General features: G+C 45.5%; 2 protein-coding genes across 4 annotated transcripts; both read right to left on the bottom strand.

Moving 5' to 3' along the window:
* Positions 1–623: 623 nt before the first annotated feature.
* Positions 624–2863, bottom strand: LOC116355539 (homeobox protein ESX1). Of its 3 annotated transcripts, XM_031799961.1 has the most exons (4): positions 2728–2863; positions 2577–2635; positions 1792–2484; positions 624–1734 (listed from the first exon to the last, which is right to left on the bottom strand). In XM_031799961.1, the coding sequence occupies exons 1-4, from the start codon at positions 2763–2765 to the stop codon at positions 1160–1162; spliced, it is 1365 nt and encodes a 454-aa protein (XP_031655821.1). In that variant the 5' UTR covers positions 2766–2863; the 3' UTR covers positions 624–1159. The 3 variants fall into 3 exon arrangements, with proteins under 3 accessions (XP_031655821.1, XP_031655822.1, XP_031655823.1); XM_031799962.1 differs by having other exon boundaries at positions 624–2484; XM_031799963.1 differs by lacking the exon at positions 2577–2635 and having other exon boundaries at positions 624–2484; positions 2728–2854.
* Positions 2864–8159: 5296 nt separating this feature from the next.
* Positions 8160–10937, bottom strand: LOC116355533 (bromodomain-containing protein DDB_G0280777-like). The gene is made up of 5 exons (XM_031799952.1): positions 10825–10937; positions 10678–10733; positions 8416–10597; positions 8305–8341; positions 8160–8224 (listed from the first exon to the last, which is right to left on the bottom strand). The coding sequence occupies exons 1-4, from the start codon at positions 10851–10853 to the stop codon at positions 8332–8334; spliced, it is 2277 nt and encodes a 758-aa protein (XP_031655812.1). The 5' UTR covers positions 10854–10937; the 3' UTR covers positions 8160–8224; positions 8305–8331.
* Between the last annotated feature and the right edge of the window lie 2199 nt (positions 10938–13136).

Below are 13136 nucleotides of genomic sequence, written 5' to 3'. Positions count from 1 at the left end.
CATTCTATCAACGTAAGACATTTGTGAGCACTACTTTAGTCTTCTGGGGCAACAAGTTATGACAGAAGAGAAGCTGCATGTATTAAACTATAGTTGACAAATGGCAGAACTAATGTAAGTAAGCAGAAACGTGTCTAAATTAGGGGTGAAAGTAGCCATTAAGCTCAGTTATGGTGGATCAAACTGGACAGGTAGCCCACTTTAAATTGATTTGTTTGACAGAGTCAGACAACCACAAGAGGCGAAACAGAGCCTGCGCATACCACAAAAACAGAAGAGGTTTATATGCCACAGTAGCCCATCTCCGGGGTACAAGCTTTCTCAGGTTTTTGTAAAACAGGATTTGATGTTTACATGGCAACACAAAATAAATACTTCAGGATCCCGAATAACGGGATATTGATGTACATGTAAACGTGGTCAGTGGCTTTAACGTAGAGACAATCTTGGGGTTTGTCAACCAGCAGCAAAGATAAATTATAGATTTGATATCCAAAAGATAAGGAACTGTGAACCACATTCCCAATTACTACAAATTGCACTGGCAACCAACACTGTTCTCAACCAGCAAGCCAAAGGTAGACATTAAAACACACTATTTCAAAACACAAGGAGGCACTTTTAAAAAAGGTACAATATTTTATTGTTTTACAAGTAATGCAGGGTAGAACGAGCAGCAGCAACTCCCTGGCCGACGCATAAGCATACAGTGGAAGCTTAAAGAAAGTGTCAGCAACAACTCAGAATTGTCATCCAAAGGATGAATCTACCATTGCAATTCTGTTGATAGACGATGAGTACAACGGATTTCAAAATCAGAACGCAAAGTGCAGGTGAGTGTAGAAGTTGCACATTACATTGCATCCCAGTAGTCGTTCCCTTGTGGCGGGGCTACTTTAGCAGGTTGTGAGTTTGTAGCAGGTGGGGATATGCTTGCTTCAGAGATATCTCTCGGACTGTAGTGACGTTTGCATAACCTACCCAGTGGTGTGGCAGGTTTGGGAGTAGACAGTATTGCCCTTCTCATACACCGATTTGTAACTATGTTAGTACGAGAATTGACTGTTCAACGATGCTGCCTTGAACGCTGCTGGAGCTGACACATTGGGTGCTTTCATTGTCACCCTCATACCCAAAATCCTGAGAAACATCACTGCTGCTAAAATCCATTTTGCTTGAGGAGTTGGCCCTCCTGTTCAAGGCCTGTCGCTTCTGCCGAGGCAAGGGCGCCTGTCGCTTCTGCCGAGGCAAGGGCGCCTGTCGCTTCTGCCGAGGCAAGGGCGCCTGTCGCTTCTGCCGAGGCAAGGGCGCCTGTCGCTTCTGCCGAGGCAAGGGCGCCTGTCGCTTCTGCCGAGGCAAGGGCGCCTGTCGCTTCTGCCGAGGCAAGGGCGCCTGTCGCTTCTGCCGAGGCAAGGGCGCCTGTCGCTTCTGCCGAGGCAAGGGCGCCTGTCGCTTCTGCCGAGGCAAGGGCGCCTGTCGCTTCTGCCGAGGCAAGGGCGCCTGTCGCTTCTGCCGAGGCAAGGGCGCCTGTCGCTTCTGCCGAGGCAAGGGCGCCTGTCGCTTCTGCCGAGGCAAGGGCGCCTGTCGCTTCTGCCGAGGCATTTGAACCAGATTCCGCCCTTGAGGTACTGTGGCCGGTTGCTTCCTCTGCCGAGGCAAAGTGGCCGGTTGTTTCACCGAAGGTATTTAGGCCAGTCGTGGTGCTTGATGAAGCACTGTGGCCAGATGCTTCACCTAAGGTATTTAGGCCAGTCGTGGTGCTTGATGAAGCACTGTGGCCAGATGCTTCACCTAAGGTATTTGGGCCAGCTGCCACACTTGTCGAGGCATTATGGGTGGCCGCTTGCGTGGCACTGTGGCCAGTTGCTTCCTCTGCAGAGGCACTGTGGCCAGTTACTTCACCTGAGGCACTTGGGCCAGTCGTGGCGCTTGATGAAGCATTGTGGCCAGTTGCTTCAGCTAAGGTATTTGGGCCAGTCGTGACGCTTGCTGAGATATTATGGGTTGCTGCTTCTGCTGAGGCACGGGAGTCGGCTCCTTCACCCAAGGTATTTGGGCCAGTCGTGATGCTTGCTGAGGTATTATGGGTTGCTGCTTCTGCTGAGGCACGGGAGTCGGCTCCTTCACCCAAGGTATTTGGCCCAGTCGTGACGCTTGCAGAGGCATTGTGGTTGGCCGCTTCTGAGGCATTATGAGTGGCCGTTTGCATGGCACTGTGTCCAGTTGCTTCCGCGGCACCGTGGCCAGTTGCTTCACCTAAGGCATTTGGGACTGTCGTGGCGCTTGATGAAGCATTGTGGCCAGTTGCTTCAGCTAAGGTATTTGGGCCAGTCGTGACGCTTGCAGAGGCATTATGGGTGGCTGCTTCACCTGCTGAGGCACGGGAGCCGGTAGCTTCACTTGTCGAGGCACGGGAGCCAGTAGCTTCCGCTGCATTGTGGCCAGTTCCTTTTACTTGATTTTGGGGAATATATCTATAATTACCTACAAAAGAAAATAATACGTTTCAAATCGTAAAATGCCAGCATTTGAAGCCATTTAATTTCACTGAATTAAATGTGCAGAACAAAACACACCTTTAGGTGGAGGATAACAGGTTATCCCTCCAATTAGCAGGCAACAAATCCAAGAAATTCTAAATAAAAACAAAAACATCCTAGTCAGTTAAATACAACTACCTGTAAAACATGGAAGACAAGGGAATCAAACTAGAGCCATACAACTTACCTCAAAGACATTTCAAAACTCACAGCCATTTTTCTCATCAAAACCTCAGTAGTCAGAACTAATGGTAGCCAGAAGCCTTACCAGGAGATCCCTGATATTGTATCTGATTGTCTTTTTTGCTGCGCCTTACAAAGGAATCCTAGACCCTTCTAATTTGGCTGGTTAATTAGGTACACCTGCAAGCCACTGAACATAATTTCTATTGGTCCAATTTCCCAATTGAGATTAGGTGCGCTTGATTTCATTCAGCTGGTGTGCTGGAGGGTTTGCGCATCATGGACAAAACCAGTGGTTTTAATTAATAAAGAGTGAACTCTACCTACCCATTGCACTGGGTGAGCTTAATCAAGTGCACCTTTATTTCATGCTAATTAAGATCCTGCCAGGGGCTTTTGCAGGTGCAACCTCAGTGGTCCGGTGGAAGTGTGTTGTGCAAAAATATATTTTAGATTTTTCAAAGTAGCCTCACTTTGCCTTGATGACAGCTTTGCACACTCTTGGCATTCTCTCAACCAGCTTCATCAGGGAATGCTTTTCCAACAGTCTTGAAGGAGTTCCCACATTTGCTGAGCACTTGTTGGCTGCTTTTCTTCACTCTATGGTCCAACTCATGCCAAACCATCTCAATTGGGTTGAGGTCGGGTGATTGTGGAGTCCAGGTCATCTGATGCAGCACTCCATCACTCTCCTTCTTGGTCAAATAGACATTACACAGCCTGGAAGTGTGTTGGGTCATTGTCCTATTGAAAAACAAACGATAGTCCCACTAAGCGCAAACCAGATGGGATGGCGTATAGCTACAGAATGTTGTGGTAGCCAGTGCACCTTGATTTCTAAATAAATCACAGACCGTGTCACCAGCAAAGCACCCCCACACCATCACAACTTGTCCTCCATGCTTCATGGTGGGAACCAGACATGCAGAGATCATCCGTTTACCTACCCTGCATCTCACAAAGACACGGCGGTTGGAACCACAAATCTCAAATTTGGACTCATCAGACCAAAGGACAGATTTCCACCAGTCTAATGTCCATTGCTCGTGTTTTTTGGGCCAAGTAAGTCTCTTCTTACTGGTATCTTTTGGTATTGGTTTCTTTGCAGCAATTCGACCATGAAGGCCTGATTCACGCAGTCTCCTCTGAACAGTTGATGTTGAGATGTGTCTGTTACTCTACCTCTGTGAAGCATTTAGGTAACTCTGGGTCTTCCTTTCCTGTGGTGGTCCTCATGAGAGCCAGTTTCATCATAGCTCTTGATGCACTTGAAGAAACTTTCAGTTCTTGAAATGTTCCTGACTGTCGTTTGCCTTTGCTTATTTGAATGGTTCTCACCATAATATGGACTTGGTCTTTTACCAAATAGGGCTATCTTCTGCTATCACCCTTACCTTGTCACAACACAAGAAGGAAAGAAATTCCACAAATTAACTTTTTACAGGGCACACCTGTTAATTGAAATGCATTCCAAGTGACTACCTCATGAAGCTGGTTGAGAGAATGCCAAGAGTGTGCAAATCTGTCAAGGCAAAGGGTGGCTACTTTGAAGAATCTCAAATATAAAATATATTTTGATTTGTTTAACACTTGTTTTTGTTGCTACATGATTACATATGTGACTCGCCACCTGGATTCCGTCTTATGTAGTGAAAGTGTTAAAAGTAGAGACTCAAAGCTACAAAATGGTATATCATACACTGCATTTGAGGTACAATGGGAAAGTAATTCTGCTTTGAAAGTTGATCATCTTTTAATCTCACTTTTGAGAAAATCATCTTTGAATGTTTTGGTATCTAGTTTAGAGCTCTTCTTTGTCTACACCCATTCAGCATCGTTCACACCCTCTTAATAAGCTTTAGCCCCACCCATCACGTTTCTCTTTCAGAGCACACACACTTGACACTCTGGCCAATGATTTGTTTACCTCTGGATAACATGAAAACAGCCTAACCAGTTCTGCTGGAAACAATTGCATGACGCTTTCTTGCAGACGTTTACTGACACCGGCCATATTCAACGGGTGTTGTACACACGTCACGTAACGTTAGCTAACGAGCCAGCCAGCAAATGTTAGCTAGATAAACAACAATGAACAAAGTGGCAACAATGCCACAGTGCTGGGAGCTAACCAACCAGGTCCAATGTTAGCTAGCTAACATTAGGCTCTAACTAGAAAAGCAAACGGCTCTGGGAAACAAATAATTACGTCAGCTAGGGAACCAGCCAGCTAACAGTACACTTTAGCTTGAAATGAAACCCCTTTGTCAGTTCCATGTGACACAATGCTAGCTAAGCTTCCCTGCTAGTGCCTTACCAGCTTCATCATTGGAACTTGAATGGATCCATTTAAGGTACGAGTTCTCATATCATCGAACTACTTAGTTTCACCAACAATACTTGGTTTAGAAAAATTTATTTAATTTTTTTATTTAACCAGTTAGTTTGGCCAGTTGAGAACAAGTTCTCAGTTACAACTGCGACCTGGCCAAGATAAAGCAAAGCAGTGCGACAAAAAAACACCACATAGATACACATGGGATAAATAAACGTACAGACAATACATTAGAAAAAAGACAAATCTGTATACAGTGAGTGCAAATGAGGTAAGATAAGGGCGGTAATGCAATAAATAGGCCATGGTGGTGAAGTAATTACAATATAACAATTAGACACTGGAATGGTAGATGTGCAGAAGGTGAATGTGCAAGTAGATACTGGGTGCAAAGGAGCAAGATAAATAAATAAATACAGTATGGGGACGAGGTAGTTGGATGGGCTGTTTACAGATGGGCTATGTACAGGTGCAGTGATCTGTGAACTGCTCTGACAGCTGGTGCTTAAAGCTAGTGAGGGAGATATTTGTCTCCAGCTTCAGTGATTTTTGCAGTTTGTTCCAGTCATTAGCAGCAGAGAACTGGAAGGAAAGGCTGTAGGAATTGGCTTCGGGGGTGACCAGTGAGATATACCTGCTGGAGCACGTGCTAAGGGTGGGTGTTACGGTGACCAGTGAGCTGAGATAAGGTGGAGCTTTACCTAGCAAAGACTTGGAAACAGTGGGTTTGGCGACGAGTATGAAGCGATGGCCAGCCAACGAGAGTGTACAGGTCGCAGTGGTGGGTGATAAATGGGGCTTTGGTGACAAAACGGATGGCACTGTGATAGACTGCATCACATTTGTTGAGTAGAGTGATGGAGGCTATTTTATAGATGACATCACCAAAGTCAGGGATCGGTAGGATAGTCAGTTTTACGAGGGTATGTTTGGCAGCATGAGTGAACGAGGCTTTTTTGCGAAATAGGAAGCGGATTCTAGATTTAATATTGGATTGGAGATGCTTAATGAGAGTCTGGAAGGAGAATTTACAGCCTAGCCAGACACCTAGGTATTTGTAGTTGTCCACATATTCTAAGTCAGAACCGTCCAGAGTAGTGATGCTGGACAAGCGGGCAGTGATCGGTTGAGGAGCATGCATTTAGTTTTACTTGCATTTAAGAGCAGTTGGAGGCCACGGAAGGAGAGTTGTATGGCATTGAAGCTCATCTGGAGGTTAGTTAAGTGTCCAAAGGGCCAGAAGTATACAGAATGGTGTCGTCTGCAGAGAGGTGGATCAGAGAATCACCAGCAGCGAGAGAGACGTCTTTGATATATACAGAGAAGAGTCGGCCCGAGAATTGAACCCTGTGGCACCCCCATAGAGACTGCAAGAGGTCCGGACAACAAGCCCTCCGATTTGACACACTGAACTCTATATCAGAGAAATAGTTGGTGAACCAGGCGAGGCAATCATTTGAGAAACCAAGGCTGTTGAGTCTGCCACTAAGAATGTGGTAATTGACAGAGTCGAAAGCCTTGGCCAGGTCGATGAATACAGCTGCACAGTAATATCTCTTATCGATTGTGGTTATGATATCCTTTAGGACCTTGAGCGTGGCTGAGGTGCACCCATGACCAACATTGAAACCAGATTGCATAGCTGAGAAGGTACGGTGGGATTCGAAATGGTCGGTAATCTGTTTGTTGAATTGGCTTTAGAAGACCTTAGAAAGGCAGGATAGATGGCGTCTGTAGCAATTTGGGTCTAGAGGATCGTGGACCAATCCGATGGTTTTAGAGGGAAATGTAACTAGCCATTGCACTGGGTGAGCTTAATCAAGAGCACCTTTTAATGCAGGCTAATGAAGTTCCTGCCAGGGGCTTTTGCAGGTGCAACCTCAGTGGTCCGGGAAGAAATGTGTTGTGCAAAACACTGTACACACATTGAGATTGTGTCCAAAAATACCATACCGTGACAAATTAAATGAAGTCGTCTGTTGAGGTACGCTAGACAAGAGATTGCTGTTGGACAAAGTACAACTCCTTGTAGAAAATTCAATGCATATACATTTTCATTAGTGTTCATGAGTCTGTGGCCAAACAGTCAACTACAACAGGCAAATATGTCAAGTTACAAAAAGTCCTGGGTGACATCTTATGCTAGTTAAACTGTCACGCTAGTGCCTACCAGCTTCCTCTTTGGAACTTAATGGATCCATTTAAGGGCTGAATTCTCATACTATGCAGTAAAATTATCACCTGGTTAAGAAAATGTACATGCTTGAAGACAGTCTGTACAGAATATATTTGTTGATAGGTTAAACCGCTCCAGGCATCATACAAATCAAATACACCGAATCCATTCTATAGGAGCCTGTGGTACAATAAATGGACTAGGAGGAATGGGCTACAGGGGAAGAGTATTGAGGCCCATCAAAATCCAGTTGAAGCTAGAACATTTAGAATGTGCTGAGTCTCAATCCACTGCATCCGCCTGTCGCCCTTAAGCATCTGCGCTGGACAGGGGCCGAGCTACAGTGGTGTTGGTCAGACACCTCAAAATGCAGTCTCAAAAACATCTAGCGTCAGAACGCTTTGGCCTACAAACATTATGGAAAATTGACTCCCGAACATAGTTACGTTTCCTCTTTGACCCCACAGTTGTAAGACACATCTGAAGGTAACCCATACAAACAGAAGTATGGATGTAGATGTGCCAACAGGGGTTGAAGCATCCAAAACATTTGAGGAATCAGCTAGATACGGGACAGAGACTTCTAAACTGATTTTACTCTTTGCCATTTGTGGTGTGGACTATAGTTTAAGGCCAAATGCAAGTTTGAAAACATAAAGTTCACTCAATTCTAATAGCTAAATGAGCCATGGTCTGGCCATCTATATGTTAATTGACTCACCAACAACTTGCACTGAGGTTGAGGACAGTCACTGTATACAATGCATGCCTACATCTAAAGTATGAACATTTGACAACTCACCCCTTCACAAATGCTCTTATGTAGACCCAAGCTTTTATTTTGAACAACCAGTAGCAAAGGTAAAAGATGAACAACCAAAGAATTAACTGAAGTCAATTTTTTCATTATTTCAAAGAGACAAGGCATTTTTTAAAGTAAGTTGTTTATTCATTCCATCACACTAGAGTAGCAAGAGCACCAGCAACGTCCTGGTCGAAACAAAAGCAGAAAGAAATGCAGTGTCAGCAACACAGAATGTTAAGTAACCAATGTAAAAAACAATTCTCACCATTAGAGCTTCTAGAGGATGAATCCATTACATTTTCCTGTTGATAGATATATGATTAGTACAAAGGACTTCAAATTCAGAGAGAAAAGTTCAGAGCAGGTGAACCATTACCTTGCAGAATCCTTCACTAGTGTTGGATATATGCTTGGTGCACCAATGCCAACATAACCGTCCTTGGGAGCATTTCCACTGTCAACAGGCATTGCCTCCCTAGGAGTGTAGCTGATTCGGGAAAAGACAGTTCTGCCATTCTTGTAGTGCGATTTGGAACTGTAGGAAGAGATTGGGATGACACCTGACTGTTCAATGCTGGCCTGAGAACTACCAGAGGCATCATCTTCAGTTCTTTCGTAGTGCTTCTGCTGAGACAATGGGGCCAGTTGCTGCTGGGAAATTTGGCCTACATGCCATAATTGCTGAGGAATGGGGTTGGGTAGCTGCTGGGCCATTTGAGCTGGATACCTCACTTGCTGAGGCTCGACTGCCAGTTCCTTCTGCTGCTGGGGCTCGACTGCCAGTTCCTTCTGCTGCTGGGGCTCGACTGCCAGTTCCTTCTGCTGGGGAAATTGAGATGGATGCCACACGAGCGGAGGTTGCTGGAGAATGGAGGCCTGTAGCTTCTGTGGCATGGCGGTCAGCTCCTTCTGTTGAGGTTCAGTGGCCGGTTGCTTCTGCTGCAGGGGAATTTGAGCTGGATGCCACGCTTGCTGGGGCGTGGTGGATGGTTGCTTCTGCTGAGGTTCAGTGGCTGTTCGATTCTTGGACATTTGAGCTGGATGCCACACCTGCTGAGGTTGCTGGGCTATGGTGGTTGGTTCCTTCTGCAGTAGAGGCATAGGGACCAGTTGCTTCTGCTGGGGAAACTGAGCAGGATGCCATGCTTGCAGGGGCACAGCGGTCATTTGCTTCTGCCTCAAGGCCATTTGAGGAGAATGCCACACTTGCTGGGGCACAGCGGTCATTTGCTTCTGCCTCAGGGCCATTTGAGGAGGATGCCACACTTGCTGGGGCACGGCAGTCGGTTGCTTCTGCTGCATTTGAGCTGGATGCCACACTTGCTGGGGCACGGTGGTCGGTTGCTTCTGCTGCATTTGAGCAGGATGCCACACTTGCTGGGGCACGGTCGTCAGTTGCTTCTGCTGCAGGGGCATTTGAGCAGGATGCCACACTTGCTGGGGCACGGCGGTCAGTTGCTTCTGCTGCAGGGGCATTTGATCAGGATGCCACACTTGCTGGGGCACGGCGGTCGGTTGCTTCTGCTGCAGGGGAATTTGAGCAGGATGCCACACTTGCTGGGGCACGGCGGTCGGTTGCTTCTGCTGCATTTGAGCAGGATGCCACACTTGCTGGGGCACGGTCGTCAGTTGCTTCTGCTGCAGGGGCATTTGAGGATGCCACACTTGCTGGGGCACGGCAGTCGGTTGCTTCTGCTGCAGGGGCATTTGAGAAGGATGCCATACTTGCTGGGGCACGGCGGTCGGTTGCTTCTGCTGCAGGGGCATTTGAGAAGGATGCCACACTTGCTGGGGCACTGCGGTTGGTTGCAGGGGCATTTGAGCAGGATGCCACACTTGCTGGGGCACAGCGGTCGGTTGCTTCTGCAGCATTTGATTAGGATGCCACACTTGCTGGGGCACAGCGGTTGTTTGCAGGGGCATTTGAGCAGGATGCCACACTTGCTGGGACACGGCGGTCAGTTGCTTCTGCTGCAGGGGCATTTGATCAGGATGCCACACTTGCTGGGGCACGGTGGTCGGTTGCTTCTGCTGCAGGGGAATTTGAGCAGGATGCCACACTTGCTGGGGCACGGCGGTCGGTTGCTTCTGCTGCAGGGCCATGTGAGGAGGATGCCACACTTGCTGGGTCATGGCGGTCAGTTTCTTCTGCAGCAGGGGCATTTGAGCTCTATGCCACACTTGCTGGGGCACGGCGGTCGGTTGCTTATGCATCAGCATGTGAGCTTGATGCCACACTTGCTGGGGCACCGCGGTCGGTTGCTTATGCGTCAGCATGTGAGCTTGATGCCACACTTGCTGGGGCACGGCGGTCGGTTGCCTCTGCTGCTGAGCTTCTGCGGCCAGTTGCTTCTGATGCAGGGGCATTTGAACTGGATACCACACTTGCTGAGGTTGCTGGGACATGGGGGCCAGTTCCTTCCGCAGGATGGCGGCCGGATGTTTCTGTTGCGCTTGCATTTGAGATTTTGGAGACTTATAATTGCCATATCCTAGAGACCGAAGTGATCCTGCATAGAGCCATGCTGCATTAGAATCCAGTGCAGGAGACCGATCACCTAGGTTAAAAATATAAACTGTAAAATGCCAGCATTTGAAAGTTATGGAACTGCATAGCTGTTATTTGAAATGACCTCACCTTCTGATGTAGAACACGTTATCCCTCCAATTAGCAGGCAACAAAGCCAAGAAACGCTTAAGGAAAAATAATGTATGTCATAAACATAGCTACCTGTAACACCTGAAGGACAAGGGAAACAAACTTAATCAATACTTAAAAACATACCTGAAAGCGATTCCAATCATCACGGCCATTTCGCCCTCAAAACCTCACCAGTATTCAGAACTAATGGTAGGCATACGTCCTACCAGAATATCCCTTTTACTATATTTGCCAGATGTTTGGTTGTCCTTTTAAAGGAATCCCAGACCCTTCTAATGTCGTTGGCTAATTAAGGACAGCTGTCAGCCACTGAACTACATTCAATTTCTATTTCCAAATTGACCCCTAAATCCTACACCTTGGTCTAAACACAAGGATTTAATAGGGATAAGCAATATGGCCACAATTGCATCCAGCCTATCAGAAGGCAAGGTGAAGCAATTAACATATTGCTTTACCCTATCTGATCATTTCAAATGCCCATAAGTGACTAAGTGGTAGGTGTAGGAGCTAGGGGTTGATTTGGAATGCAGATATTTACTCAGGTCTGGTTGATTCTCTAATTGAGATCCTGATAGGTTTGACAGCCCTTACTCTAAAGCACGTGTCAAACTCATTACACTGAGGGCCGAGTGTTTGCGGATTTTCACTCCTTCCTTGTACTTGATGGCTGAATTAAGGCCACTAATTACTTCCTTCACCTACAGTAGTTGTCTTGGTCTTAAATGAAAGGAAAAAACTAAAACCTACAGACACTAGGCCCTCCATAGAATGAGTTTGACACCCCTGCTCTAAAGTAGGAAACACATTTTGTCTTGGAACTTCATTGATCGGTTTAAATTATTGCTTGTACAAAATTCACTTGGTTCATTTGAAGATTAGAGGCTGAATGAGCAGTTAGGCACCATTATTTTACACATGCCTTCTTTAAAACCGTGTATTTCATTCAGCATAGCAACATTAGATGGTTAACAGTTTCATTTGCACAAAGTGCAACATCTTAGACAAATTCTGATTTCAGACAGACACCAATTAAACACTCATGTTATGCTTTTGATGATCTGAGTTTTTAATTTTCAGAGGAAAACATACAGTAGGGCTCGTTTGAGTTGTAAGGCTGAAGCAACTGACTGTAGACCAAAGTCAAGAAGTAAAGTCAGTAGAGGTGCATCTGCGACAACCGAAAGTCGGATACTAACGTCATTTTCCAACAGCAAGGCTCAGATCACCATGGCAGTGTTGCCATTGTTTATAAAAGGTTTCCTTTATAATGTAAAAACAAAAACATGTCTCCAACACCCACTCACAGACTGAAATAATTTGTGTGTACATTATAAAATCAATAAATGAGAGAGGGCCTCAATCACATCATTCCTTTATGCACTGTAGGCTACACATGAATTTTAGCAAGTTGGTTCCTGTTTCAGTCATGTTTTTGGTCACGTGGGTTAAACATAAACAATAATGATTGGTTGACAATGGAGCCCCCACATGACAGGTGATGGCTGCAGGATGAAGTTGGTGAAGAGCAATTGTAAAGTTCATGCAATCGACATATAGACTCTTGTCGGAAATGTTTTATCCCCAGAACGCAACACACTTTGAAAGGCGGTGACCAACAATTGTCACCGACTTGACAATAGTGATCAGCTCGAAGGTGCCCACTATCTCCATAAAATGTCTCCCTCATGTGGATGAAATAAAACACAAGACAACAACCCATCTCATCATCCTCTGACCGTCTATCCTCCTTTGTGGAAGCATTTTTTCCAATGTTGTCTCAACTTTGATTGCAGTACACATCCACAAACATATAAACTCGATTACAACTGTTTAGATAGCTATGCATATATCTCCAGCCCCCTTAAATCTGCCACAGTGTTTTCCCTATTCCGACTGATGTTTCCGCTTGCATTCCATCTCTGATAATTATACGTTTGTGTCTGTGCCTTGAAAATGCCAATGTCCTTTTCTTCTCCTGTTTCTTTCAGCACAGCAGGCAGACAATCTGTTCTTTATTCTGGTCTTTTATATTCACCCCAAGTGCTCCAATCCTTCTGTACTTTATTGTACGGCCCTTAATGTCTAGAACTCTGCACTAACTCCCCTCTTCCACTGCTGTAGGCTGGCCTACTGTAACTGGAACGCAAATGTATGTCACTTAAATCAGACCTGGGTTCAAATACTATTTAAAATATTTCAATTAATTTCACATACATTTAAAGTAAGTATTCTGATCTTTTATTTGAAAAGATAAGTCGTTAAATGTTATGTATTTGTAAATACACTTGGAAAGTGTTTGAAAATCAAAATCACACACTAATTTACACTCCATTGTATTAAATAAGTATTTGAAAATACTGTCAAATTATACCATTTGTATTATAACCCAGATATTATAACCCAGATACTGAAATACACATGTTTTTGAATAC

The sequence above is a fragment of the Oncorhynchus kisutch genome, linkage group LG20 (genome assembly GCF_002021735.2).
Source record: "Oncorhynchus kisutch isolate 150728-3 linkage group LG20, Okis_V2, whole genome shotgun sequence".
NCBI classification, from domain to species: Eukaryota; Metazoa; Chordata; class Actinopteri; order Salmoniformes; family Salmonidae; genus Oncorhynchus; species Oncorhynchus kisutch.
This window is presented reverse-complemented; position numbering and strand designations above follow the sequence as displayed.

Bases quoted from the DNA above. Each gene is read 5' to 3' on its own strand.
- LOC116355533 (XM_031799952.1), bottom strand. From the start codon at position 10,853: ATGGCCGTGATGATTGGAATCGCTTTCAG. The intron at 10,734-10,824 runs GTATGTTTTTAA...TTTTTCCTTAAG, and splicing joins ATGATTGGAATCGCTTTCAG to CGTTTCTTGGCTTTGTTGCC. The intron at 10,598-10,677 runs GTGAGGTCATTT...TTTTTAACCTAG, and splicing joins AACGTGTTCTACATCAGAAG to GTGATCGGTCTCCTGCACTG.
- LOC116355539 (XM_031799961.1), bottom strand. From the start codon at position 2,765: ATGAGAAAAATGGCTGTGAGTTTTGAAATGTCTTTGAG. The intron at 2,636-2,727 runs GTAAGTTGTATG...GTTTTTATTTAG, and splicing joins AGTTTTGAAATGTCTTTGAG to AATTTCTTGGATTTGTTGCC. The intron at 2,485-2,576 runs GTGTGTTTTGTT...TTTCTTTTGTAG, and splicing joins CTGTTATCCTCCACCTAAAG to GTAATTATAGATATATTCCC.